The 12,051-nt window shown below is 36.6% G+C and overlaps 1 protein-coding gene across 2 annotated transcripts in view; it reads left to right on the plus strand.

The window, feature by feature from the left end:
• Positions 1 to 12,051, plus strand: part of CCSER1 (coiled-coil serine rich protein 1) — a 739,559-nt gene that overhangs the window by 619,010 nt on the left and 108,498 nt on the right. For both annotated transcript variants that reach the window (XM_007450018.1, XM_007450017.1), the window contains exon 8: positions 2,494 to 2,577. In XM_007450018.1, coding sequence (XP_007450080.1) covers positions 2,494 to 2,577 — 84 coding nt within the window. The remainder of the gene's footprint in view (positions 1 to 2,493; positions 2,578 to 12,051) is intronic.

The raw sequence follows: 12,051 nt of genomic DNA on the forward strand, positions 1-12,051 counted from the left end.
GTAGAGGATTTGTAAGGTATGAATCATGGTCCTTGTCCCTCTGCCTAATTCTGATTTTTCTTTTCTTTTCACATGGATTTATTCTTTAATAAACCTTTTGTACTCTTAACTCTACCTCAATATTTGTTTCCTAGAGAAAATGCGACAATATTTTATTTTATGAAGGGAGTTAGTTTTTCTTAAGTGGGATCTTAGGCAAGACTGGGAATATAAGCAGTAATACAGTAGAGTTTTTGTCATCAGGTAGTTTATAGTCTGGTGTTATCAACCTCCATGATAATGTCCATGGGCCTCAAAGAAGTTAATTATCACAAAGCCACAGAGAGCGTTCATGGTAGTACCAAGGATTTGACCTTAGATGTCTCTGATTCTAAGGGACATGATGATTTTCTTACCTACCTTTTTCTTTTTTTTTTTTTGCGGTGCGCGGGCCTCTCACTGTTGTGGCCTCTCCCGTTGCGGAGCACAGGCTCCGGACGCGCAGGCTCAGCGGCCATGGCTCACGGGCCCAGCCACTCCGCGGTATGCGGGATCTTCCTGGACCAGGGGATGAACCCGTGTCCCCTGCATCGGCAGGCTGACTCTCAAGCACTGCGCCACCAGGGAAGCCCTTACCTACTTTTTAAGGCTGCAAAGTTTTTCGTTGCATTATGGAGCAAGCTAAGCTTTTTTACCATTAACATTGTAACATGTAATATTTAGAATCTAGGAAAATATTAAAATGTTGGGTATAAACTCTACCCATGAAAGCCCATGATTTAGGGAAGAAACAGGACTACTATGAAATAAAAGGAATCAGAGATAATTAGTATATCCCAATCAGCTGGCTGTCAGCAAATGAAAGGAGATATTAGTAAATTTGAATCATGTGTTCTATATTGCTTAAAATAGAAACAAGTTAACACCGTGAGAACCAGAATAAACAAATACTCTGTTTATTCTAATCCATTAGCTGTTTTCTCCTTTGCCAGCTCAGGTAAAGTTAACAGTTTCAGAAAAAGTGGGAATTCTCTTATTTATACTGTATCTGCTAGGTTACCGGAAGCAAACGTGGATTTAAACATCTTCTGTGTGTCATTTACAATGCTTGGTGCTGGTAATATGCTAATGAAATAGTCTATCTGCTCAAGTGGGTTAGGGAAACTAGTCTAATGAGGGAAGGAAACAAGTAAACAACACTTAAAGTATTAGTACCCTATGAAATGATGTATGATTTAGACTCTATGGAGCATGGCGTCACCCTCAAGGGAAACATAACTCAGCCAACAAGGGAAGGCTCCCTGCTGGAATAAGGAATAATGCTTCAAATGCCTCCTAGATCATGAGAAATTGTGGGAGATAGAGAGATGCAGTGTAACCCAGAGATATGCGTGTGTAAAACAAGGAGACATGAAACAGCATTCTGCAGCTCGATTCTGTAGGAATGAGCCCTGGTTGTAAGAAAGTTGGAAATGAAAAACTGCCACTCCAGAAATATGCAAGTAGTTGAGAATGAAAGTCACCGTATGCTATGCTACAGAGTTTTGACATTTTTTTCCCCTAAAGTGATTAGCTGTTACATTAAGAAATGATGTAATTCCCAGTTAGAAAAATATCTCTGGCAGGTAGGGAAGGTGATAGACATAGAACCGGTTCAGAGACTTAACTGCAGTAAGTCAGATAAGAAGCAATGGATACCTAGAGTAAGTCCATGAGGAGTAGAAAGGAGCGAGTTCAAGAAATACCAAGGAAAGAGATCAAAGAATTGGGTACCAGATTGGGTTCAGAGTGAGTGTGAGCTGAGAGTATGGGATGCTTTTCTAGCTATTGTAGAAAATAAGAAGATGAGAGAAATAACTAGAAATGATTTTTGAAGTAGGAAGAGATGTTGAGATGAAGTTTGAGTTGGAATGTCCGTGGGAAAATTCTGAGTGTATGCTCAGGAAGTGTTCTTTTTGTGGGTTGAAGCTTGCAACATAAGTCTAGATTAAGCATTTGTTAGGTGAGAGTTTCCAGCGTAGAGTAATAGAGGTCATGGATGTGGATGTATTGTGTACATGGGGACTGTAGCTGAATGTTCATGCAGAGTGACAAGGTTAAATACCTAAAGACAGAGCTCTAGTGAAAGGGACAAATGTTACAGAGACATCATTAAAAATAAAGACTATAACATGGCCATTCATTTGAGAATTAATATTTAATTATAACAGGAATAAATCGTAGGTAAACTATCTCTTTTGAAGTATAATTTTTTTGTTCCACTGATTATGTATGCATAGGAATGGGAGGACAGAATTTAGGATGAATCCCTGATTTCTGTCTTAGACAACTAAATGAACAAAGAGAAAAGGCTATCAGAAAAAATGTATGTGTATATATCATATATAGTATAGTATCTTTGGATAATTTCAGTTTTATTAGTCATATGCAATTATCTCCCACGGCATGAAGCTAACTTATCAAGGGCAAAGTGAAAGGTCTGAGTGTATTGCCATCTCTTTGATGTTTTTATAGGATATAATGAAAGATGAATGCTCAATGCTGAAGCTGCAGCTGACAGAGAAGGACGAACTAATTTCCCAACTTCAGGAAGAACTGGTAAGTGTGAACAATATTTGGCCCACGGGTGTATTTTCCTTGCAAGGTTATTTGCTATAAACCCTACAACTTATTTTATTAACACTAACAGATTTATAAACTGTTAGTGATTCAATCTGATTATCAATTTTATAATCCTACAGTAATGAAGATTTGACAGTCTGAAAAAGAGTATGTTTTATAATATATATTGAACTTTACGTAATTCCAGAAACAGATTACTGACCCAGGATTAGGCATTTCAGTTCTACCTATCAAAAATCGTGAAGGCTAAGGCCACACTTTATTTTGTAAAGTGCAAGATTTAACTCCATACTGCCATACCTAGAGACACAATCATGTAATACAAAGCAAAGTACTCAATAATTTTGCCAACAAAAGCAAATTTTACTTTTACATAAAGGTACCAAAAATGCATTAACCTAATGAGATGTTTTGTTAATATAGATATTATATAAATCCCAAATTATCTAAAAATTATACAAAAATATGAAATGTATAGTTCATGTTTTCAGGGTGTTTTTTAGATGTGACATCGTAAATGTATTAAATCATACTTTCATAACATGAAAACGCATTTGGTAGGTAACAAGAATAGCAGTGGGCATTACTTTTTAAAGTATGTGTTCTCAACATATATATATACATATATATGAATAGTATTTTGCAATGTAACGTATTTGATCTGGATAGAAATAAAAAATGAGTTCTCCAAAACAAAAATGAGGAAGTAATGAGAAATTTAAAAAAATTAATCATTCTTAAGAATACCAATAAAATAAAGACATTATACAATAAGAGGCCCTGACTCATTATCAAGGTCAAAAATCAAACCCTAGTCAATAATGTTCTCTATGATGATTTCATATTTGACTACATTAACAATGTATTATGTAATTATTAAATAAATGACAAAGCAGATTTTATAGACCAAGCTTTTGAGAACTTTTCTGAAAACATATTAGTGAGATAGCATACAAATTTAGAGTCTGTTTTATTGACTCTTGACAACTGACAACAGTTTTACTGAAACTTGACCTTTAGACTGTGTTTCATGACTGGGTTTGATGCTGATTATTGGTCCCATGAGCATATTATTGTCACTTTAGACACCGATTGACCCATATCTATTAAGATAGTAATAGAATTACAGACAAAAGGAACATGTCTTACATTACTGGGAATAACCTTTTATAAATAAGTTATTTATATGAAATTTATTACATAAAACATTACTATATATAACTATAGGTATGTATTATGTAATCAAGCTTTATCTTTGAGTTGACTAGAATCATATGTAGATATTTATGAATGGATGCCTAAAATTATTAGTTTTAACACAGCAGAAAATGTATTCACTTTGCCAGAAAATGCATATTTTGGATAATTAAGTCAGAAAGAAGTGTTCATTTTTTTCCCCCAACATTAGTTATGATCAGATTTAAAACTTAGCCTATACAAGAAATCAGACCTTCATTTGTTGGATGAAATGAGAAAGAAAACGATTAGTTCCAGAGCCAATGTTACATAGCTATAATTAAGATAATTTAGTGCCCCTGCGTCCAATAAGTCCTCTGTTGGTTAATCTAGTGAAATGAGATGCAAGTGTTTTCTTTTGCTTGGTTTTTGTTTTAAACTTGAATTGCCCAAATTGACTTATTAGCTTCTAAAATTTCCAGGTAACAATCAAGGTAGCACTTTACTTTTGTGCTATGTAGTTTGCATAGTCATCTTAAATAGTTCAACAAAGGAGAGTGTTAACTTTTGAAAATAGTTTGTTTCATTAAAGAAAACTGTACCTAAAGAAAAAAGTGTATAGGTGATTTAGGAAGTTAAGGAAGAAGAAACATTGTTAAAAGAAAAAGTCATCATTAAAACCAGACTTGGAGCATGGACAAGGTGGCAATCACATAAAAGTAATATAAACCACTTAGATCCATTGAAAATTAGGTCCTAGTATTTCTGATTCTGATAATAAGTGACTTGTGACATTCTGAAAAAGTAGACATTAAATTTAACATTTTCAAATTTAGATAGGTAAAGTTTAAATTTCAAGACATTTTAGGAACCAGTTTCCTGTACCCTGCTATAATCACAAACTGTAAGAATTTAGTTTAGTTTTATTATGGGTTTCTCATTTCTTAACTATTGCTATTATCATAAGCAGTTTACCTACATATACACTATAAATCAAATTTAGATGTAATTATACCAATAAAGAATTTATATCCAACTTAGTAAAGTTATTTTAATATAATTTATTTAGCCTCACTTTGATATTTTCAGTTTAAAAATGTTAGTGCAGTGTGGGGTTGGTGGCAAAAGAAGTTTTTATACCACTTGAAAACTTTTTTATTGAGGTAACATTGGTGTATAACTTTATGTTTCACGTGGACAACATTACATTTCTGCTTCTGTACAGACTGCAGCGTCCTCCCCACCAAAAATTTAGTTTCCCTCTGTCACCATACAGTTGATCCCTTTATTCATTTTGCCCTTTCCCAGTGCTTCTTACTCTCTGGTAACCAATACTCTCTACTCTGTATCTATGTATGTTTGTGTTTGGTTTGGTGTGTGTGTGTGTGTGTGTGTGTTTGTTTTTTGATATTCCACATATGAGTGAAATCATATGGTATTTGTATTCTCCATCTGACTTTTTTTTGTTTTGTTTTTGCGGTACGTGGGCCTCTCACTGTTGTGGCCTCTCCCGTTGTGGAGCACAGGCTCCGGACACACAGGCTCAGTGGCTATGGCTCACGGGCCCAGCTGCTCCGCGGCATGTGGGATCTTCCCCGACCGGGGCACGAACCCGTGTCCCCTGCATTGGCAGGCGGACTCTCAACCACTGCACCACCAGGGAAGCCCTCCATCTGACGTTTTTTACTTAGCATAATACACTCTCAAGGTCCATCCATGTTATCATAAATGGCAAGATTTCATCTTTTTTTTTTATGGCTGAGTGGTATTCCATTGTGTATAGATACCATATCTTCTCTACTCATTCATTCATTGATGGACACTTAGTTTGTTTCCATATCTTGGCTATTGTGAATAATGCTTCAGTGAACATAGGGGTAAATTTATCTTTCCGAATTAGCGTTTTCATATTCTTTGGATAAACACCCAGAAGTGGTGTTACCAAACTCAGGTTTGGCTGCTTGCTGCTCAAAAGCTGATAATCCAAGGGGCAAGGGTCAATAGAAAGGAAAGGTGCTTTAATCAGGAAAGCCTGCAACCTGGGGAGAAGGTGGACTGCTTGTCCTGAGACCAACTCCAAATATTCTGCTCAGTCATGACAGTTTTTAAACGGGAAAGAGGGGGAAGAATCTCCGTGAGTCGTTGAGGCAGAAGGCTGGATTCTGCATCATTCTCCCTTGCGTGCAGACTGTCTGACAGTCTTCAGATGTTATCTTGCCTGTGTGATCTGCCTGCAGGGTTGTGGCAGATAGAGAGATACTCATTTTTTAACTGCTTAATTTTTCATTCTTTTCATCCATGAAAAGAATCAACAGGCATAGTGTGCATGTAGGAGAGCATAAGTCAGGAGTTAGGTTAAATTGCCTATTGATCTCATTCCTATACTAAGGTTCTCTTAAAGTGAGAGGGGAACAGAAATGGGCAAACAGGAAAGGGGCAGAAGAGCTGCTTTCAGTGGGATAATTGGAGCATATGGTAGTTCTGTTAACTTTTTGTGCACTCTCCTTGCTCTTTTCCATAGTGGCTGCACCCACTTTCATTTCCACCAACAGGTATGAGAATTCCCTTTTCTCCACATCTGGCCAACAATGTTGTTTCTTGCCTTTTTGATAATAACCATTCTAACAGGTGTGAGGTAATAACTCATTGTGGTTTTGATTTGCATTTCCCTAGTATTTGGTGATGTTGAACATCTTTTTATGTGCCTATTTGGACATCTGTATATCTTTTGGGGAGAAATGTCTATTCAGCTTCTCTGCCCATTTTTAACTTGGGCTGTTTTATAATATTGAGTTGTATGCATTCTTTATATATTTTGGATATTAACCCCTTATCGGATATATGATTTGTAAAGATCTTCCCCCATTCAGTAGCTTGTGTTTCATTTTGACGATTTTCCTTTATTGTGCAGGAGATTTTTAGTTTGATGTAGTCCAATTTGCTTATTTACCCTCTTGTTTCTAGATATGTCTCCTCAGCCAAGGGAAAGATATTGCTATGACTAAGTCAGTGTTTTGCTTATGTTTTCTCCTAGGATTTTTATGGTTTCAGGTCTTACATTCAAGTCTTTAATCCACTGTGAGTTGATTTTTGTGTGTGTGTGTGTGTGTGGTGTGAGATAGTGGTCTAGTTTCTTTTTTTGTACATGGCTGTTCACTTTTCCTAGTACAATTTGAAGAGACTATCCTTTCTCCCCTGTATATTCTCTGCTCATCATAAATTGTGTCCATATACAGGTGGATTTATTTCTGGGCTCTCAATTCTGTTCTCTTGATCTATGTATCTGTTTTTCTGCCAGCACCATGCTGTTTTGATTACTATGGCGCTGCAGTAGTTTGAAATCAGGAGGTGTGATAACTCAAGCTTTGTTCTTTATTCTTGGGATTGCTATGGCTATGGTCTTCTTTGGTTCCATGTTAATTTTAGAATTTTTATTTCTGTGAAATGTCTTGGGATTTTGATAGGGATCACATTGAATCTGTAGATTGCTTCAGATTATAGGGACATTTTAACAATGTTAACTTTTCCAATTCATGAACACAGAATATGTTTACATTTGTGTCTTCAATTTCTTTCTTTTAACCTCTTCGGTTAAATTTATTCCTAGGTATATTCTTTTGTTATCTTACATGGGATTGCTAATTTCTTTCTGCTAGCTCATTGTTAGCACACACAAGTACAACAGATTTTTATGTTTTTGTACCCTACAATCTTATTGTATTTGTTTATTCCTAACTTTTTTTGTGGAGTCTTCAGGGTTTTCTGTATATAAAAATCATGTCACGCACAAATAGTGACAGTTTCACTTCTTCCTTTCTAGTTCGGATGTGTTTTATTTATTTGTCTTGGCTGATCACTCTGGCTAAATTCAATAATATGTTGAATAAGAGTTAGTGAGAATAGGCATCCTTGGCTTATTCTTGATTTTAGAAGGATAGCTTTCAGTTTTTCACCATTGACTGCAATGTTAGCTGTGGGTTTGTCATGTATGGCCTTGATTATGTTGAAGTATCTCTTCCTTCTATAACCACTTTATTGAAAGTTTTTTATATCATAAATGTGTATTGAATTTTGTCAAATGCTTTTTCTGCATGTATTGAGATGATATGACTTTTATCCTTTTGTTAATGTACTGTATCATATTAGGTTTTTTGGGGTTTTTTGGTTGTCTTTAGTCGATGTTAAACTACATTTCTGGAATAAATCCCACTTGATCATTGTGTGTAATCGTTTTAATGTATTATTGTATTTGGTTTGCTAGTATTGAGGATTTTTACATCTATGTTCATTGGAGATATTGGCCTATAATTTTCTTTTTATGTGTCTGATTTTGATATCATTTGGTAAGATGAGTTAGCATGCATTCCTGTTCTTCAATGTTTTGGAAGAGTTTGAGAAGGATGAGTATTAAATCTATGGTAGAATTCAGGTGTGAAGTTGTATAGTCCTGGGCTTTTGTTTTTTGGGAGGTTTCTGATTACAGTTTCAACTTGTGCGCTGGTTGTATGATTTGAAGAATGTGTCCTTTTATTGGTTGTCCTCTATATTTCTGTGGTATCTGTTATCATTTCTCCTTTTCTGATTGTATTAGGGCCTTGCTTTTTTCTTAGTGGATCTAGACTTGTAAATTTTGTTTTTCAAAGAACCAGCTCTTAGTCTGAATCTTTTGTATTGTCTTTTTAGTCTCTATTTCATTTATTTCCACTCTTTATTTCCTTCGTTCCACTGATTTGGGGCTTCATTTGTTCTTTTTCTAGTTCCTTTAGGTATAAGATTAGATTGTTTAATTGAATTTTTTCCTGTTTCTTGAGGAAAGCCTGTCTTGCTATGAACTTCCCTCTTAGTACCACTTTTGCTGCATCTCATAGATTTTGGCATGTTGTTTTCATTTTCATTTGCCTTCAGGTATTTTTTTAATTTATCCTTTGATTTCTACATTGACCCAGTAGTTGTAGCATGTTGTTCAGTCTTATTTGTGACTTTTCCAGATTTCTTCTTGTAATTGATTTTTAGTTTCATAGCATTATGATTGGAAAAGATGCTTGATATGATTTCAATATTCTAAATTTATTGAACTGTGTCTGAACATATGGTCTTTCCTTGAAGGTTCCATGTATAGTTGAAGAATGTGTATTCTGCTGCATTAGGATGGAACATTCTGTACAAATCTATCAAATCCAATTAGTCTAACATTTCATTTAAGGCTGTTGTTTCCTTGTTGACTGGATGATCTATCCATTCATGTGAGTGGGGTGTTTAAAGTCCCCTACTATTATTGTATTGCTGTAAATTTCTCTCTAGGTCTGTTTATAATTGTTTTATATATTTTGATGCTCACATTGTTAAGTACATATATATTAATAACTGTTACATCTTGATGAATTGTCCCCTTTATGATTATGTACTGTCCATCTTTCTCTCATTACCCTTTGTGTCTTGAAGTCTATTTTGTCTGAGTGTGGCTATACTTGCTTTCTTTTGGCTGCCATTTGCTTGGAGTATCATCTTTCATCCTTTCAGTTTGAGCCTATGTTTGTCTTTAGAGCTGAGATGTTGCCTGGAGGCAGCATATACTTGGATCTTGTTTTTTAATCTATCCAGACGCTCCCTTTTCATGAGTTCAGTTTGTTTACATTTAGGGTGATTATTGATGAGGACTTAGTACTGCCATTTATCTTTTGTTTTCTGGTTGCTCTATATCCATTGTTTCCCTTGTGTTTCTGTAGGACATTTTAGTTTGATGGTTTTCTATGATGTTTTTCTCCATTTTCTTTTGTATCATGTCTCTGTTCTAGATTTATGTTTTGTAGTTACCAAGAGGTTTGTATAAAATGTCTCATAGATAGAACAGTCCTTTTTTCTGCTAATAGCATCCTCATTTGCCTATACAGGTTCCATTCTTTTCCTCTTCCCCTTTTCTGTTTTTTGTTGTCTCAAATTATCCTTTTTTATGTTGTGAGTTTGTTACCAAATTAAAGTAGCTATGTTTTTTCCACCCTTTTAACCTTTATGCTATAATAAAGTATTAAAAACCTATTCTGATAGAGTTGGAGTTTTCTGATTCTATCACCTTACTCAAAGTTGTGTGTGTGTTTTGTCATCTTGTTTGTGGTAGAAGAGCTCCTTTTGACAGTTATTATAAGACAGGTTTAGTGGTGAACTCCCTCAGCTTTTGTCTGGGAAGGTCTTTAATTCTCTTTTGTATCTGAATGCATGATAAATTTTCTAGATAGAGTGTTCTTGGCTGACAGTTTTTATCTTTCAATATTGAGCATGTCATTCCACTCCCTCCTAGCCTGTGGAGTTTCTGCTGAGAAGTCTGCTGATAGCCTAATGTGGGTACCTTTTGTAAGGAACCTTTATTCCCTGACTGCCTTTAAAATTCTTTCTTTGTCATTGACTTCTGACAGTCTTAATATAATGTCTTGGAAAAGGCCTTTTTTGCAACTGAGGTAATTAGGTGATCTCTTCGCTTCATGGGCTTGTACACTCAGTTCCTTCACCAGGTTTGGAAAGTCCTTAGCTATTACTTCTTTAAACTCTCCGATCTCTTCTTTTCCTCCTGGGATACACATTATCCTAATACTTTCCCTTCCTAATAGTCAGCACTTAGAGAATTTGCTCATGTAAAAAAAAAACTTAATTCTTTCCTCTTCTACTTGTATCATTTCTAGATATCTATCTTCAAGCTTGTGAATACTCACCTCCAGATGGCCTGTTCTATTTCCAGTGCTTCCTAATGCATTCTTCATCTCATTTATTGAATTCTTCTGCTCCAGAATTCATGTGGTTATTTCTGAGTTTCAGTCTCTTTAGTAAAGTATTCCTTCTCTTCATTAATTTTCTTCCTGAGCTCATTGAACTGCCTTTCTGAGTTTTTTTCTTGTGGCTCATTGAGTTTCTTCCTGAAAGCTATTCTGAATTCAATCAATTAGATTACAGTATTCCATGCCTTGAAGTTTGGTTTCTGTAGAATTGTCACTTTGATTTTTGTTGTACAGTGTTACTGTGGTTCTTCAAGGAGCTTGAGTTCTTACCATGCCAGCGCTTCTGTAGTAGCAGACACATTTCTTTAGGTAAAGCTGGTTTTTTTTTACTTGATTCTAATGATTCAACAGGTTAGAAATTAGAGGCCTTGCCTATTTTTCATTAAGTGGTACTAGAGCACAAGCTGCTTTGGTTTCTCTTACCCGAGCTGCCTCTGGTTATCTATGAGAATGGGTACTTACACCCTCCACCATGTTTGTCAGAAGTGTCACCCAGTGCCCTCAGTATTATTTGTGTCTCTGTGGACATTGCTACCTTGCTGTTGCGGTGCTACTGGTGCCAATATCTGGGGCACTGGGGTGGTGGGCTCTTCTGTTGAGTCTGAATCACAGGCTCTGATGCCTCATGGGGAGGAGGTGAGTTGGGGGAAGAGTGCAGATCACATGGGTGCCTCTGTCATGTCTGGTATTGTCAGGCTCGGGCTCTGCTGCTGTGGGCAGGGGGTTGGGAGGCCAGAGTCATGGGCACTTCTCTGGCTAAAGGGATGGGGTGCCAGCCTTGCTGCTACTGCCCAGTTACCTGTGGTGACTGGCACCACTGGGGCTAGGAGGACAGAGTCTTGTCCCCTGTCTCCCCTACTGCTACCAGCTTCTCTGGGGCTGTGGGCTCAGGCACCATCTCCACTGTTCCCTGGGCCCCATCACTTCTGTGTTCCAGACCACCCACCTTTAGGTGTACAGATGTGTGTAATTATCTGGCCTCCTGTTTTTGTTGGGCAGAGGTACGTTTTGAGTTATGGGTGTTTTACTGACTGTAGATTAAAGGGAAGAGACCGAAAAAACCTTGCTTCATCACAATGATGACGTTACTCCAAGAGATGTTTTTAAAGGCAAGATCTTTGGTAAATTTTTTATCTTGTAGAGCAGGGCTCCTCAACACCACTGTTGACATTTGGGTCAGATTGTGCTTTATAACCGGTCCTGTGCAATGTCAGATATTTAGCAGCATGCCTGACCTCTCCCCTCTAGATGTCAGTAGTGCCCTCCAGGCAATGCCAAATGTCCCTGGAGGCAGATTTGCCCCCAGTTGAAAACCATTGCTTTAGAGGTATATTATGCTACAGTCCCCAGTTAGATGTTGGTCCAATATAATACAATTTATCTGTTGGTACTCAGTAAAAAGTTCTGCAGAAGGGCTGGATCTCTCTTTTACTATCACATAAATAGCTATTTGAATGTTCTTTTAGGCCACTAGGGCTGCAATAACAAAATACCATAGACTGGGTAG

The sequence above is a fragment of the Lipotes vexillifer genome, unplaced genomic scaffold, assembly GCF_000442215.2.
Source record: "Lipotes vexillifer unplaced genomic scaffold, Lipotes_vexillifer_v1.1 scaffold178, whole genome shotgun sequence".
Classification (NCBI taxonomy): domain Eukaryota; kingdom Metazoa; phylum Chordata; class Mammalia; order Artiodactyla; family Lipotidae; genus Lipotes; species Lipotes vexillifer.